This window comes from Coregonus clupeaformis, chromosome 18, assembly GCF_020615455.1.
Source record: "Coregonus clupeaformis isolate EN_2021a chromosome 18, ASM2061545v1, whole genome shotgun sequence".
In the NCBI taxonomy this organism is placed as follows: domain Eukaryota; kingdom Metazoa; phylum Chordata; class Actinopteri; order Salmoniformes; family Salmonidae; genus Coregonus; species Coregonus clupeaformis.
The window spans coordinates 45,456,307-45,474,080 of record NC_059209.1 but is presented as its reverse complement, the minus strand read 5'-3'; the positions used below and the strand labels follow the sequence as shown (position 1 = coordinate 45,474,080).

General features: G+C 42.0%; 1 protein-coding gene across 1 annotated transcript in view; it reads left to right on the top strand.

Annotated features, from left to right (window-relative positions):
* The window catches only part of LOC121587382 (calcineurin-binding protein cabin-1-like), an 82,716-nt gene extending 68,928 nt beyond the window's left edge, over positions 1–13,788 (top strand). The window contains 4 exon segments of the mRNA XM_045226985.1: positions 10,176–10,446; positions 11,616–11,771; positions 11,889–12,085; positions 12,286–13,788. Coding sequence (XP_045082920.1) covers positions 10,176–10,446; positions 11,616–11,771; positions 11,889–12,085; positions 12,286–12,438 — 777 coding nt within the window. The 3' untranslated portion in view covers positions 12,439–13,788.
* The last annotated feature ends 3,986 nt before the right edge of the window (positions 13,789–17,774 follow it).

Sequence of the window (17,774 nt, the reverse complement as noted above, 5' to 3'; positions counted from 1 at the left end):
CTCCTCCCTTGTACTTGATTGATTAATTTAAGGTCAATAATTAGTAAAGAACTCCCCTCACCTGGTTGTCTAGCTCTTAATTTGAAGGAAAAACCATTAGATTTCAAAATATACCAGCCACTCAGATTTTTTACCTGCCAAAATATTTTTCGCCCACAAAAATTACACCAACAAAACACACAAAAAACCGATGAACATGCTTTATAATGTTTCTAAAACAATAAATGTATTACTAGTAATTTTTTGTGACCTGAGTCTTTTAACCAAAATATCACAGATGAGACAAAAATGTGCACCTGCCTTTAAGGGCGGAAGGTTACCGGGGTAGCGCAACTCGAGTCGTGTTTGTGCCTGTGACTGTGAGATTGAGTCTGACTAGTAGAAGCGTTGTCTTCTCTTCCCTAGTAGTTGAAACTCAAACATAGAAAAAACTAGCTTGTGAACCAAACAATGTAAATAGTCAAGAAACACAAGGACAAAGTCTCACTTCAGTAGACTTTCGTTTCAAGTAAATTAGACCAACTTTTATGCTTGTGTGCAGCACTTCTAAAAATGAATATTTTCACTCAGCTCTTCACGTGCGCACAGACCCCAGCCATGCAGTGTTGCAGCGCAAGGTGGAATAGGCTAAATAGGATTCGTAGTTCTTTGACTTTGTGCGATTTTATTTACCAGCTATGAAACAAAACTGCGGAAATGCTTTGAAAACAGCTACTCCAGCATTTATTTTAGTATAAATGTGATCATACTTAACTATTTGTATTCACAAATGAGAGTGAAATGCTCGCACTGTGGAGCACTGACCAACCGCCAACGTGGCTGGTGAAATAAATATATTACCCGACAATGCCAAAATCTACCCGCATTTGGCAGGAGGGGGGTGTTAATTTTAGGCCCTGTTAAAGGTGCTACACATAGGATGTTTGATTTATTTCTGCATTGTAATTTCAGAAAATGTCCATAATATATCTGCAGTAATAGTGGAATGATATTTCACAGTATTACTTACCCGCCAGTGTTGTGATTGGCTGTGATATTTGCCTATTGATTTCTCCCGCCGGAGTAGCATCTGTTGTCAAAATGGGAAAGCTGTTCTGACTTTGTGGCTGTGTTATCTAGTGGCAATCGCTCGGTCTTTTCCTGGTTGCTAAAATGCTACGCTGTTCGCTCAATTTCAGTTTATGTGCGAAAACAAGCACTGAAAAATGTAGGGACCCTTGTACCATCTAAATCGCTGTGAAATATATTCTCAACAACAACAGCCGTTTGAAGCTGGTGGACCAAAACCGAAAATAAAGGCTCAAGCGCAAGTCTCCCCGACATGTTACGGGGAAATAGGATGCGGGGAGGGGGGATTTGGTTGGAATGCAGCCTAGTGCTAAGTGAATTGCAAGATATTTCACAGCAATTTTGATGGTAAAATGATGCCCAACACTATTCAGTGCTTGTTTTCAGATGCCCCTCTGGCGGGAGAAATCCATAGGCGAATATCACAGCCAATCACAACACTGGCGGGTAAGTAATACTGTGATCATTCCACTATTACAGCAGATATATTTACATTTTTTGAAATGATAATACAAAGATTTAAAAAACTAAATCTATGTATAGCACATTTAAGTTACAGAAGTTGTTGTTATTGTACATCTAGGCTATTTGCTCTTCGTTGAGTTAGAGCTCACGCCTGGGAAGAGGTTGGCATAAGGCTAAGTAACTCCCCTGCAGGAGGGACCTGAGCATTACTCGTGTGGGTGGGAGGATCTGCACAATCTGCTAGTCGTGTATTGAGAGGATTCATCATATCTTGCTGTTTCACCCATTAATTTACTTGGGACTTATTTGCACAATTTTGTGGGAGGCTATTTGTGTCCGTCCATTGTTTTCCCTCACCTGTACCTCTGACCATGGTCTCATTGGCACTCTGCTCAGAGTTATGCCCTCCTTACCAAGAAGTCAGGTCACATCTCAAACGCTCCAGTGCCACCTGCTGCATTCACAGAAGTCAAGGAATAATATGGAGATTCAGCTCTCGAACTTATTTAGAGAGGCAATTTCATTAAAATGTGATAATAATAAAAATATGATCAGAACAGGAGATGACCTACACAGAACTGATAAGCTGCTTTCAAACCCCATCTCAGTAATTGCAGAAGGGACCATCCATGGTCTGAATCTGACTTTGCTTACAGCCAGACTGGTTTCAGTCTTCATATGATACACAACTAATGGTGGAAAAAAACTAGGCTACACGGAGGAGTCTGCTGCAGTGCTCTCAGGTACTTTTTCTCAGAGCAAAGGGTCTTTATTGTGTTCCTATGTCTTTATGTATAATTCCTTATATAAGAAGCTTCACAGCTAGTGGTGGAAACCTGTAGGAGCTGCTGTTGTTGATCTGTGTTGAGCTGTGCTGTGTGGTGGGTCTGTTGCAGTTTGAGTTTAGGGGGGGGGGGTTGGTTGGTTGGTTTGTTTGTTGAAGCCTGTGTGAATCCCTCAGGGAGCCTCATAATTAACGACTCAGAGCAGGATTTGACTAGAAATCCCTGCGGTGGGATCCTAAGAACAAAATACCATTGTGGTGAGCTATGTTATCAGTAGATCAGCTGACTTATCCAGACTAACCTTCTGTTGTTGTGTGGCAACCTTGTAGCCAGGGTCTGAGTTTTACTGAGGTCTGGGCTTTTAAGAAAGTTGAAGCTCATTTACTGCATTTCTAAACAATTTAAAAACTATGAAATGCTATTTGGAGAACAGCAAAAACAAGCTAAAAGTACCACAGCCATTATCACATTGGTTTCTGTAGCTTCATTCACGACAGTTGATCTACAAACACATAGCCTATTAGCTATACAATTAGCTGCTACACATTAACTCACATTAACTCTGCACCGGGATTAAAAACTATAATTTAATACGTACAGAGGGATCTGTTAGCAGAAAAAATATTTTATTAATAAAAGGTAAACAAATAAGTTTGCTTTACATAACTTTTTGCTGCTGTTGCAGTTTTGCAGTTAATTTCCTGCAATTCTACACATTTTGCCATGACTTATGCAATGTTAATATGATATCTGAGTGAGAGTGACTAACAAAATCAATGGGGGGCCCCCTGGAGGTCAGGGCCTCTGGGCACATGCCCTGTGTGCCAGGTCGGTAATTCGGCCATGATTACTACAAGTTTAGATAGCTGGCTAGACTAACTAGACTTATTTACCAATCAATCATTTAACTGACATGGGCTAATTGAGTGACTGTCAGTGTGTGACACATAAGAGAAACTGCTGATGCACAACCAAGTTTCAAAATTGCACCTTGTGTATTCTACTATTCGAACTCTCAACAGTAAGTTTAGACCAGGGGAGAACGACTGCCCCCTATCATTGAAGCCACGGAAGTTCAAGGTCGACCGCGGTACTGCATAGTCTTGCTAACACCCGCCTCTCTACGTCCTTGACTTGAGTTCTGGAACGGCTGTTTTGATGTGTCGGCACGAAGTGATGATAATGAAGAGGCTGTGCCCTCAGAGTTAAAGGCTGCACCCTACGCTGGTTGAATATCCCGTTTCGGAATTGAATTTATCATGATGTATTGTTTTACATAGGACCGCCCCAGCCCTTCCGCTTCCGGCCAGCACTTCCGGGATAAGTAAACACACACAGTAGCTAGCGCAAACCTTCGGAGTTTGGGCATCGTTTTCTGCTAACATCATGAATAGAGCACACACATCATCACACACATTTTCAAAACGTTATAAGAACCCTTCAACACTAAAACGAGTGACATTAGACAACTGCAACCTGTTAAACATTACGATCTTGCGGCTAGCAAGTAGCAACTAATGTTCGCTAGGATATCTAACGTTACCCAGCATTGTTCAGCCCATAGAAAGCAAGCCAGCTAATTACCATCTAGCTTACATTTACATTACATTTTAGTCATTTAGCAGACGCTCTTATCCAGAGCGACTTACAGTTAGTGCATACATTATCTATTTTTCCCCCTGTGGGAATCGAACCCACAACCCTGGCATTGCAAACGCCATGCTCTACCAACTGAGCTACATCCCCTGCCGGCCATTCCCTCCCCTACCCTGGACGACGCTGGGCCAATTGTGCGCCGCCCCATGGGTCTCCCGGTCGCGGCCGACTACGACAGAGCCTGGATTCGAACCAGGATCTCTAGTGGCACAGCTAGCACTGCGATGCAGTGCCTTACTGCTATTAACTCGAAATCGTCTGGTTAATCAAATGTATGTGTTGATTTATAACTAACTAGTTATAGGCTGAACATTTCCTTATCCCACTGAAGTTATTCATTTTCCTTATTGGATGTCCTCTGTTTACATAGTAGGGCAATGATGTGAACCGTACTACCCATGTTCAATTCTGGCAGGTTTCCTCCCTGCCCCCTAATTTTGGCAATGCATGAACATGAAGGACCCTAAACATTAATAGATCATAGTCTGGCCCCAAAAGATCAGACTACAGCAAGTATGAACAACAAAACCAAAAGGGATATGAATAATCTTTCATCAAGTCAACCTAAAATGTAGATATAATGCAACATTTACTAATGTAAAGATAAAGCAAACCGAGAGCATGTACAAAATAAACGTTATTTTACAGGATTATATATATTGCATGAAGCAAATATGGAATGACTTGGTGAAATGTGAAGGTTTAGACTCAGTGAAGATGTTGAGTGAAGGTGTCTTTCATCCCTCTCTGTACCCTGGTGCAGTGGAACAATTCTTGGTCAGCCTCGTAGCATGGTTCTGATTCACCCTGCATCCCACTGCTGGCTTACCTATGAAGCTAAGCAGGGTGGCTCCTGGTCGGTCCCTGGATGGGAGACTAGATGCTGCTGGGAAGTGCTGTTGGAGGCCCAGTAGGAGGCATTCTGTCCTCTGGTTTAAAAAAAATATCCCAATTCCCCAGGGCGGTGATTGGGGACATTGCCCTGTGTAAGGTGTCGTCTTTCGGATGGGACATTAAATGGGTGTCCTGACTCTGTGGTTACTACAGATCCCATGGCACTTATCGTAAGAGTAGGGGTGTCCTGGTGTCCTGGCTAATTTCCCAATCTGGCCCTCATACCATCATGGCCACCTAATCATCCCCCCTCTTCGCTGTAAAAGATTTGCGTGGAGAAAAGCACCAGGAATGGATGGCTTTCCCATAGAATTCTATTTAATATTTTGGGACAAAGTAGCGCCCCTATTTACACAAATGACAACACACGTCACTCAATTCAGTGCTTCCTAGTTCCATGTATCAAACAGTTATTTAAGTTCTATTAAAACCAGAAAAATCTGGAGAGTCCTCTGCTGCTTACAGACACATACGTTTAATAAATTGTGACAATAAAATTATAGTAAAGCTCATAAGCAATAGGATGGCAAAAGTCTTACCAGAGCTGATACTTATAAATCAAAAAGGGTTTATTAAAAATAGACACAAACAAATACGACAGGGCTGTAGTGGAGCAGGTTGAGAACTTCAAGTTCCTTGGTGTCCACATCACCAACAAACTATCATGGTCCAAACACACCAAGACAGTCGTGAAGAGTGCACAACAAAGCCTATTCCCCCTCAGGAGACTGAAAAGATTTGGCATGGGTCCTCAGATTCTCAAAAAGTTCTACGCCTGCACCATCGAGGGCATGCTGACTGGTTTCATCACTGCCTGGTATGGCAACTGCTCGGCCTCCGATCGCAAGGCACTACAGAGGGTAGTGCGTACGGCCCAGTACATCACTGGGGCCAAGCTTCCTGCCATCCAGGACCTCTATACCAGGCGGTGTCAGAGGAAGGCCCTAAAAATGGTCAAAGACTCCAGCCACCCTAGTCATAGACTTTTCTCTCTGCTACCGCACAGCAAGCAGTACCGGAGCGCCAAGTCTAGGTCCAAAAGGCTTCTTAACAGCTTCTACCCCCAAGCCATAAGACTCCTGAACAGCTAATCAAATGGCTACCCGGATTATTTGCATTGTCATCGTCCCCCACCCACCCCCTCCTTTACACTGCTGCCACTCTCTGTTTATTATCTATGCATAGTCACTTTCTCTACCTACATGTACATATATTATTATTATTTTTTTTATTTTTTTTTACATATTACTTCAATTACCTCTACTAACCTTTGCCCCCACACATTGACTCTGTGTACCAGTACCCCCTGTATATAGCCTCACTACTGTTATTTTACTGCTGCTCTTTAATTATTTGTAATTCTATTTTTTACTTAACACTTATTTTTCTTAAAACTGCATTGTTGGTTAAAGGCTTAAGTAAGCATTTCACTGTAAGGTCTACACCTGATGTATTTGGCGCATATGACAAATACAATTTGATTTAATTTGTTTCAGTTTAATACAATACGCTAAGAAACAAGATATAGATTAATCAATAATGGCTGTTGATGCCGAAAAGGCTTTTGACCATCTTGAATGGCCTATTCTATTAAAAACTTAGGAAGCTTTCAACTTTCCATCTGAAATAATACATAAATAAAAATATTATATAAATGTCCTAAAGAAAAAATATACACAAATAATAAATCTGATGAAATTGCTTTAGAAAGGAGCACAAGACAGGGATGTCCTGTCTGACCCCTCCTGTTTGCACTGGCAATTGAACCGCTTGTAGAAATAATTAGACAGGCCCCAAACGTAACAGTTATCAGTATTGGTAAACATTAATATAAACTAAACTTATTTGCAGATTATCTCCTGATATACCTGACCAATATTGAAAACTATGCACCCCTTGCTAAAAAAAAAATCAGAATACTAAAAAATCTCAGAATAGAAAATGTACGTGGAATAAAACTAAATAATGGCAATAAGAAAAAGAATAAGTCATGAAATACTTAGGATGCTTAATAAGTGACAACAAACAACAAATATATAAAGGTAACTTTATCCTATTACTCAACAATATGAAAGCAGATCTAATTAAATGGAACAATCTTCCCATAAATCTTACAGGTATAATAAAGCTCTTCAGAATGGCATGGCTCGCAAAGTTTTTATATTTATTCTCGGTATTACCCCACCGAAGACATTCTTTAAAAAGTATACTCAGTCATAAGACTTAATATGGGCAAATAAAACTCATAAAATAAAAAGGAACATTTTACATCTTCCTAAGTCTGAGGGTGGTTTTAACCTTCCAGACTTGGAATTGTATCAGCTCGCTAAAGCTTTTACTTACACTAAAGAGGAACAATGGGTACATATTGAAGATGCGCATGCTCATCCCCAGAAAGTTTTTCACGTGTCTATTTCAACAGATAAAACTAAAAGCAAGAACATCTTCATAGTTTTTTTTCTTTTATTTTTTTTATTTTTGTCATTTAGCAGACGCTCTTATCCAGAGCGACTTACAGTTAGTGAGTGCATACATTTTCATACTGGCCCACTGTGGGAAACGAACCCACAACCCTGGCGTTGCAAGCGCCATGCTCTACCAACTGAGCTACAGGGGACTTATAGTTAAGAACACTATAACAATATGGAAGAACATGACACGTTATTCTACAAGAACCAATATCACTCCCTAAAAGCACAACCCTATGGAACAATTTTAGGTTTGCTTTTCAGAATTCACCGATTTTAAATTGGTCCACATGGAAAACTAAAGGCATAGAAACCGTAAATGACTTGGAAATAGGAAATACATTTATTTCATTTACAGAATTATAAATCAATTTTGGACTGACCAATGTAGATATTTTCAAATACATGCAACTTAAACGTTTATATCACAACATTTCGATGTTAAATCTTTTCGACATTTACATTTTAGTAATTTAGCAGACGCTCTTATCCAGAGCGACTTACAGTTAGTGAGTGCATACATTTTTCATACTGGCCCCCCGTGGGAAACGAACCCACAACCCTGGCGTTGCAAGCGCCATGCTCTACCAACTGAGCTACGGGACATCAGAGCAAACTTGAGGGAATCATATTTGAGTCAGAAAAGGATATTCATATGATAGGTAAGATATACAAAACCTTGTAGAGAGCCTATCCAACTGATCATCTCTTAGGAAAAAAAATAAACAACTGATATTGGCACAAGATGGAGGGAATGTTGGAACATAACTAACAAAATGACAGTTATCAAAAATTCACACTTAATCCAGTATAAACTAATGTATATATTATTGATTATACAAGAGACAAAATTCACATTCTACAGCACAACGGCAGAGTCATGTCTTAAGTGTAAAACTAACAATGACTCAATAATCCATGCCTTCTGGGAATGCTATAGTCAAAAAGTTATGGTCGGAGCTAGAAAGTTGGCTGTCAGAACTATTACAATGTAAATGTACTTTTTAATCCGTCTGTCTGCATATTTCAAAACATGGCATATGAGGGTGCAGTGAGACACCCGTTGGGTTGGACAATACTTTTCTCGTCAATCATCTTGAAAAATACATATAGTTAACTGGAAATCAACCAATCCTCCATTGTTAACACAATGGAAAGGTCAAATGCTTTATTATCTAAATGTTGAAAATGCGTGGGTGACGGAAAGACACAAAATGGTGCAGTTTGTGGCCATGTGGCAGAGAGTGATGCGGGCACTGAAGATGGAAGTGTGAGCAGGCAGGTCTGGGTGTGATGTCGTTGATGTTTGTGTGCGTCTGCATGCTGTCGTTTCGTATGTGTATGTTTAGTATTGTTAAAATTGTTTTTTGCTTCTAATACACCAGATGTACACTGAATGTACAAAACATTAGGAACACCTTCCTAATATTGAGTTTGCACCCCCATTTTGCCGTCAGAACAGCCTCAATTCGTCAAGGCATGGACACTATAGTGTCGAAAGCGTTCAACGGGGTGCTGGCCCATGTTGACTCCCATGCTTCCCACAGCGGTCAAGTTGGCTGGATGTCCTTTGGTTGGTGGACCATACTTGATACACACGGGAAACTGTATGTCATAGAAAGAGCAGGTGTTCCTAATGCTTTGTACACTCAGTGTATGTCCTTGAACCGATTCTTTTAAAATCGCAGTGATAAGGATAATTTAGTCCGGTCGGCCTTCAACTTGATATGTAGCTAGCTATGGCCGTGCTTAGTAGTCACGTTGCCATAACCTGGACATGAGTCATGATACTATTATATACTCCTGTAAGTCATTATCAGTGCCTTGCCTCTAATTCCTCCTTCCCAGTTATCCAATGTCTCCCTCCTATTCGGCTACTTTTAAAAGAAGAGATGGTATTCAGTCCGATGCTCTCCTATTTCAGAGGGAAAACTGAACAGAAACTGTATTCATGCCGTTTGCCATTGGCTGTGTTCTTCCCGGTTGCCATGACAGCAGTTGTGGGAGCAGGGCGGTTGTTGTCACAGGTTGTTTGTGCAGCTCTTGTGTTTATGAGTGGTCCTCAAAACATGCATGGGAGAGTGGCAGGCAGGGGTGGAATGTAGTCCTGGAGTTGTGGTCCTGTGGTACCCAGGCTGACTCCACACACAACCGGGTCCACACAGAGAATTGCCAGAAGATACCGACCGTTAAGTTTGTTTACACTGAGCTCCACTGGAGTCAGAATGCAATCATGGTTACTTTAAGACGCAGTGGAGCCGGCGTGAGATATGTGTCGGAAAACGTACTTCAGTGCAGGGATGGGATATGCCACTGTACTCCAAATTGTACCTTTATCCACACTGATGCATCAAGAAGGTAACATTTGGAGTAAAGTGGCATATCCTATCCCTGCATTGAAGTACGTTTTCTGACCCATATCTCGCACCGGCTCCACGTTGTCTTAATGTAACCATGATTGTGTTCAGACCACAGTGCAGTTCAGTATAAGTAAGCGTAACGGTAGAGTCGGTATCTTCTGGCAACACAGAGAAGTAAGCCTCAGACCCCCTGAGACCTCCACAGGACACTGCTCTAGCATAAAGCCAGCGTAATAGTAATGACGGTTATTTTTCTGTGTAAACAGTGAGATGGCATTGGCTATGATGACTCAACCTGTTTCTACGGTGGTTCTATGTCCAGCACATTTTCCCTCCAGGGAAGCGGATGTGCAGTTCTCAGTGTTCTGTCAGTGCTCCATCTACAGTATCTGTACAGGGGAAAGAAGATTCTACTGCAGATGGGCACTCAAGGTCAGGCGCTCCTCGCCTTACTACCACACTGTCATTATCTTTTTCAGTCGGCTGGTGATGCCCCGACAACACCCAAGTACAGTAAGGATAACCGCGACATCTTCTTCCCTGCCTCTCTGCCAACCCCGGTCTTGCTCAGCCACACTGCCTGCCACCCTCTGTCCATCCAGATCCAGGACAGCCAAGACAAACTCCAGTACGAGCCCCTGGACAAGGTGCCCAGACCTCCAGCCAGCGGCTCCCACGAGCAGCCCCAGCACAGGAGAGCCCCCCTGCCTATCCACCCTGCTTCAACTATGGCCTTCCACCCCCAAACAGGTCAGTTTAATCTCTCAGTACATTTTTAAAAACACAACAGTAAAACTGCCTGGTCAGTTTGAAAACAGCCAAGTGGGTCTGTTTAAAGTATGCTGCTACAAAGAGGACAAGGTCATCAAACATTTAATTAAAATTGCGTAGATCCTCTTTGGAGAATATAGTGTAATGTGAATTGATTTGTAGCACCCACAGTAATTTCGCTGCAAACTGGTTGTGTTCACTGTGCTGTCTCTGCAGTTGATGATTCCCTGCGTGGCACCTGCTGCTCTAGGGGGATAAGGATAAATTAGACTTGTCAAAGCTGCTCTCTCTCTGTAATGATAACCAGCCAGCAGGGGGCACACTTGCCCACTCAGAGCTGTGTTATGTAACTACTGTACACTATGAACTGGTTGAATGGTTTCTGTTTTAGTAAATCACTTAAGTCTCCCTAGTACATAGTACATCTGACACTTACAGATGGAAGTGTTTGAAATAATGATCTGTCTTTAACTTGGAACACTGTTTTCCGGATGATACATTGTTTCTGTATGACACAATTGTGTCAAGCCTCTTTAGTTGACCATCCTGATTATTGAGTACATTAAATATTTAAGGATTCAAGGAGGATATCATCCACACGAGCACACACACACACAGACACATGTGTGAGGTTAAGGAGATCAGTGCTCAGCATCAGGCAGCTTGGCACTGAAATCTACCAATGGTTTCCCAGGCAACCTGAATGAAGAGGTCGGGTAGAGAGGGAGTGGGATTATTGTATTTGCTGTCAGTGCTGCCAGTGCTATTGTATGCTGCTACATGGGGATGTGATTCTCACAGGCAGGCAGGCATTACCCTCCCTCATATATCCCATCTGCCTCCAGCTTTCATTGTGGGGTCTGTTATGGCAGCCTGGAACAATATTTGAAACCAGTGGCTTTGTCTGTCTGTGTATAGAAATAATATTTATGTTCTAGTAAGCTCATGTTAATGTTGGCCATTGCAAACATTGTTGCTATAGTATAGTGCACTGCATACTGAATCAGTCTGAAATTGATTATTCTGCTAACCCCAGTTGTATAAGTGAGAGCTTGCCATCTTGTCTGTCTTCACTATGCTGGTGTGTGTGTTTGGCTGCTGTATGGATTGTGACCCAGCCAGGTCATGTGATGTGGTTGTTTCTCCAGATGAACTTGAGGAGCCCCCAGAGGGACTGTCCTACAGACAGCAGGAGTCTCATCTGTGCCAACAGATGAAGCTGGCCACTGTGTCCCCAGGGCAGGAGGCTGCAGGCTGGCACCATGACGAGCCTGCTTCCTGTAGTACCACACATCCCTGCACCGGTAAGAACATTTACAACCAGGACATACCAAGAGGGAAAGTAAGAATTATATTAAGGTGGAGTAGAGGATATTTGTGAGACGTTGTCATAATGTTTCTCTATGTCCTCTGTTGTTCAGACCAGCAGCTGTATGGCAGCAGTGAGCAGTCCAAGATGTCGGACCCCAGTCGTGTCCGCTCCCGCATCCCCCCCAACATGCCAAAACTCTTCATCCCCTCCACCAAGTTCCCCCCCGAAATCACAGTCACCCCGCCTACACCCACCCTGCTCTCCCCCAAAGGAAGTATCTCAGAGGAAACCAAGCAGAGACTCAAGGTGCTTTCCCGCTTCCTCTCTATCTCTCTCTCTCTCCTTCTCTCTTTCTCCTTCTCTCTTTCTCCTTCTATCTCTCTATCAATTCCATCTATGTATCTATCTCTCGCCACTTTCTATCTTCTCACCCTGTCTGTTCGCCTGTCTGTCAGTCAGACTAAACCCCTCCTGTTGTCTGTCCCCTGTTCCTGTCCCCTGTGCAGAACGTGATCCTGTCCTCCCAGTCGGCGGCCACAGTGAAGAAGGAGACGCTGAGCCAGCCAGCCCTGGAGGTGCAGGAGACCTCCAGCCAGGAGTCCTCTCTGGAGAGTGAATCAGACGATGGGGATGAGGAGGATGATTACATGGACATCTGAGCTACTGACCAGCTGTACCCCCCCCCCCCACCCCCTTGTCCCCTTCTCACAGCTACAAGAGTGAACAAACCCAGGCCACTCCTTTGAGCTAGACCTGACTAGCCTGCAATGCAATTGGCATCCTTGGCTGTGATTTATGCATCTTGCACAAGTAATGGGGACAAAAATTCGGCCTGCTTTTACTATATTTCAACTGCAGCTAAATCTTTGTTGGTGGGATGCAACATCCCACACTGAGGTACTTCAACATGATGATATGTGCCATGGCAACATGTTGCCAGCCAAGTTTTGTCCATACACATTGATATAAGAACCTAAACTGCAAGAAACCCACATTTGTATGTGACCTGTATTTTCATGGACACTACGATTTACTGAGGACCATCAGCTGCAAACCAGGCTTTTATATGGGCCTCCTAACGCAATGTTGAGGAACCTACTTCTCCAAAGCTTAATAACCTGTAGCAGATTGGATATGTTTACACTTCCACGTGTGATGTCTTTGATTTGTCTTTTGTTTGTTCTATTTTTGTACTTCATTGTTTCAAGTCTCGTTTGATTTTGTCCTTGTTCCTGTGTGGATTTGTAGCTTGGAGGAGTCTTTACCAGGAAGAGGTCCTGTCACCAGCATTGCTCAGGATAATAGACAGAGAGATGTTTTGGATTAGCCAGAATTAGCTTTTGTACATCATACTTAAAACATATATTCCAATGAGGCAACTCTTACAGGGTTCGGGTGTTTATTTAGCATTGGGGTCAAGTACACCTCCATTCTAGTCAATTTAGGAAACAAATTAAAATGGAACTAATTAATATGTAACATAACTTAATCAGTTGTGTTTCAGTTTATTTTCTGAATTTACTGGCATTGTAATGGAAGGTGTGGATGTTCCTAATTCAGACAAAATGCCTTCCCGCTGGATCAGTTTCGGTAAATATGTTAATTCTAAGTCAACTCGGAAAGGGGGATACCTAGTCAGTTGTACAGAAGAAGACAATATCATGTTTTTTACAGATTGTTTTCTATAAAACAAAGGATATTTACCGTATGTTTCTCGTGAATTGTCTATAACAATACTTAGGAAGGAATAAATTATGAATTAATAATTGTAAAGGACATCGCCCCAAACAAGTCTTGCTTGACTACCTGTAAATGGATGTTTGTATTTTTTTGGTGTAAAATACTGTTTTGTATTTCTACTGCTGAGCTTCTTATGGGAATGTATAATGGCTGAAAGGTGACTTTGGGTTCAAGGGTTTTCCTCTGCTTTTCAACCTTAGCTCAGGCTGGGGAGTTGTTGTTCTCTACATATTGACTTGCCACATTAAAGATGTCACAACAAAAATATACTTTATACACTCTTACCTGGTCTTTGCTCTTCAACACATATTTCCATTACTTACGTTTTCTGTTTATTTTCATATTTAGATTGAGTTTGAACTTCAACCTCTGGCAGCTGTAATGGTTATGTATTGGTTTCAATAGCTGTATGTATACAGTAGTTTAGACCAGTTGGCAAGACAACCTCAATGTCATTAAGTTCTACAGACTACAATTCCAGTCAAGTTGGACCTAAACAAAACAACCTGTGGCAGTGTCACTCTTTCCACCAACATGTCCCCTGTGTATCAATTATGTTTTCTCTCCACAAACTCCTCTAGCTGAGACCACCCTGTCTCTGACATTGTAGTCAAAGGGCTCGTACACTTTAGTGTGAAGTCTCTGTCACGAGGGAAGTCATTAGCCTTCATTAGCGACTTCCAGAAGTTTCTTCTGAAGTGCTGTGAATTTGTCATTTGCCCCTTTGTCAGGAAAGCTAAATTTGAGGTTTGTTTTCTTATGAGGTGGACCAAATGTGTGATCCCCCATCCCCTAGGTTGAAGTAGTGAGAGCTGTCTTCTCCAAGCCTTGATAGGGCAGAGGGGGTTGGTAAGTGATTTGTTCAGTCTTTTCTGCCTTATCTGTCTGTCAGCAGGAAGAAGTTAACTACCTACCTACAGTCCAGTCCATAATTGGCACCCATGATAAAGATGAGCAAAAAATACTAAAATAAATAATACAAATACTGAGCTATAGTACATGCTATTTTTTGTTGTTGTTGAAATTATATTATTTTATACTAATGCAATTGCTCAGAGAAGGAAATATTGTTTCAAAGTATTTTTTTTATTAGTGAAAAAGATCAGGGTCAAAATTATTGGCACTTCTGTTTTCAGTACTCCAGTACCCTATGAGGATAATGACACAGCCTTTTTCTCAAATGTTTTCAAGGTTTTCAATGGGGTGCAAGTCCGGAGACTGAGATGGCAATTGCAAAATGTACATTTTTATGGTCAATTATCAATTTCTTTGTAGATTTTGATGTGTTTGGGGTTATTGTTTCACTGGAAGATCCACTTGTGGCCAAGTGTCAGCCTGCTGGCAGAGGCAACCAAGTTTTGGGCTAAAATGTCCTGGTACTTGGTAAAGTTCATGATGCCGTTGCCTTTAACAAGGGCCACAGGACCAGTGGAAGCAAAATACCCCCATAACATCAAAGATATTTTACTGTAGGTATGAGGCACTTTTCTGCATATGCTTCCGTTTTTCGACGCCAAACCCACCACTGGTGTACGTGGCCAAAAAGCTTGTTTTTCATGTAATCTGACTATAGCACCGCCTGGAGTTTAACAGCATTGGCACTTGGATTGGAACCAGTGCTATGCTCAGATAACATGAAAATACAGCTCTTTGGCCACGCGCAGTAGTGGTGGGTTTGGTGTTGAAAAACGGAAGCTAAATCTCTTTGAGCAATTGTATTAGTATAAAATAATATAATTTCCCAATTCTTTGGCGCATACAATATAGCTCAGTATTAGTATTACTTATTTTTTTTGCTAATCTTTTACTAAGGGTGACAATAATTATGGGCCTGACAGTATATTATCTACTGTATTCATCCAAAGAAAGCAAATGTAATTCACCAAAACATTACATTTTAAACTAATCCCGAAGTGCTTCACTGACAGTTTTATTCCGTGCTCAGTGTTTTGCAGAGAAAAAGGGAGTGTTGTCACTATGCTAGATCAATCTATTCCTTTGAGAATGTATCCTGTGTTATTGTGCAGTCATCTTTAAGATTCACTGATTAAGAACATCATAGTCGTTATTGTTTAAAGCTAAAACATTGAACTGCACTTGAGATGAAATCGTCAGCCAACAATCACAAAATTACTATGTAATAGCCCTGATGTCAGGTTTAACAAGTGTGTCTTTCCAGTATTTGAGGTGATGTACCGGTAGGCTGAATCAGAAGGGATTGGAGCTCCACTGACATCAGGTTGTCTTTAGCCAGCGACTGCTACCTATACAAACCCCTCAAAGTAACCAATTAAGGCATCAAAAGGGTATGCTGCATAGCTAATGTGGGCCAAAGGTGTGAGATTTCTCGTCGGCCCACTGCAGGGGCTCTTTATTGGGCTGGAGCAGAGCCGTCTGATCCTTGGGCCCGGCTGTGTATTGGCAGCTGTTAACTATTGAGCACAAGGGGATCTGCGCAGTTAAAGCAAATGGCCAGAGACTGACACCTGGGAGGTAGAGCATCAGTGGTAAAGGTTATCAGTGAGCAGACAGTGGCCCGGCCAGCGGCCCCGCCATAGACTGCACTGAGGACCAACACTTTGCAGGGAGGTTGGGCCCTAGTAGGCTCATCGGAGTGGGAGAACAGTCAAGACACATTAGCTCTATTGACACAAACTTGGCGACTGAGTTAATTTTTATATACTGTAAATTATTCATGTTTGCCTTCTCTGAATCTCTATGCCATGTCTGCTATGGCAATGGTATCACTTTCTACAACTTTATTACATCCAGTGTAGAGATCATGTTAGGGATGGTTTTTATTCCTCTTTTCATACATTATGTTGAGAATAAAGGGAATATTTATGTTGTTTGACATATTTTGTCATAGATCTACAACCCAGTGATTCAGTGTTGACTCATTGAAATCATTCATAAACATTGAATAACGGCTCTTTGGGCCACTTCACTGTGTGATTATAGTTAGCTACACTAGTTCTTAACTCAGTCATTGTCTTCAAGGCCACAATTCCCCTGATGTGTTGCCCAAAGAGCAGCTGTAAAATATAACAGTAGACCCTCACCTGCCACCCTGACTCTGGCCTGTATCCTCTGCCACGTACAGCAGCCTGGCTATCACCTCCACTGCGTAATGGGATTGACACCGCCACTGCTGAAATGTACACCTTAGCTCTGAAAGTGACACGCTCACATTAGACTTCCCTGTAAGCCTTTAAACTGTGATTACTTAAAATATTCCACATCAAAATTGGTCCCTTCTCCAATTCCTGAAATAGCCACACTCTTGTAATCACACAAAGAGCTGTACCTTCCTTGTTTTGATATCCCATGACATGGCTCTGAGCTCTCGAGAGGGAGACAGCACAAGAGGCCCTGGGAATATGCATTTGCCCTCAGAAGTGCAAGGTGAGGAGAGCAACACTGAACCTGTGATTAATAACTCCTCAGCAACAATTGCCTTCACATATAAGGAGAATGAAACCACATCACACTTCCTAAAGCTCAGAGTGCTACTAGCAGGCTGGCCCTCTATGCAGGGTGATTGGTGGAACCAGTTATGCATACTGCATCTGTCTTTTCTCCCTCCAAAATAGCCCTTTAGAGTCAACGTGAGGACCTGTGGTGTGAAAATCCAATGCAGGTCTCTCTGAGTGGGTCTGTTTGGAGTAATGGGACAAATATACATTGACTCAACATGGGCTCTTTCAACTAGCTAGTCAATATTCTCACAGCCCAGGCTTTCTAGTTGTAAACCTCTCCTGAGGCGTGTTTAACTGCTGTTCCTTAGAGGGATGTTTCTCTAGTTGCCTGGTTTAATACAGCCATTTCCAAAGGACTAACTTTATGACCCTTTTAAGGTATCAAGATCCATTTAGTATCATTCTAGTATTCCTCACAAATGGGGTTCCATACTTACTGTATGGTCTCCCACATGATAACTTAGGCTTCAGTAGAGGCTGCAGGGAGGACAACTCATAATAATGGCTGGAATGGAGTCAATGGAATGGCATCAAACACATGGAAACCATGTGTTTGATGTATCTGATACCATTCCACCAATTACGCTTCAGCCATTACCATGAGCCCATCCTCCCCAATTAAGGTGCCACCAACCTCCTGTGATAGGCTTATATACAGATTCACAGACGCAAATTACAAAGAAAATAGGGCTCACAATAATACTATGGAAACTTGGAGCATACAATACTACCACTGGAGGCACTGTATGCAATATGCACATATAAGCATACAATGA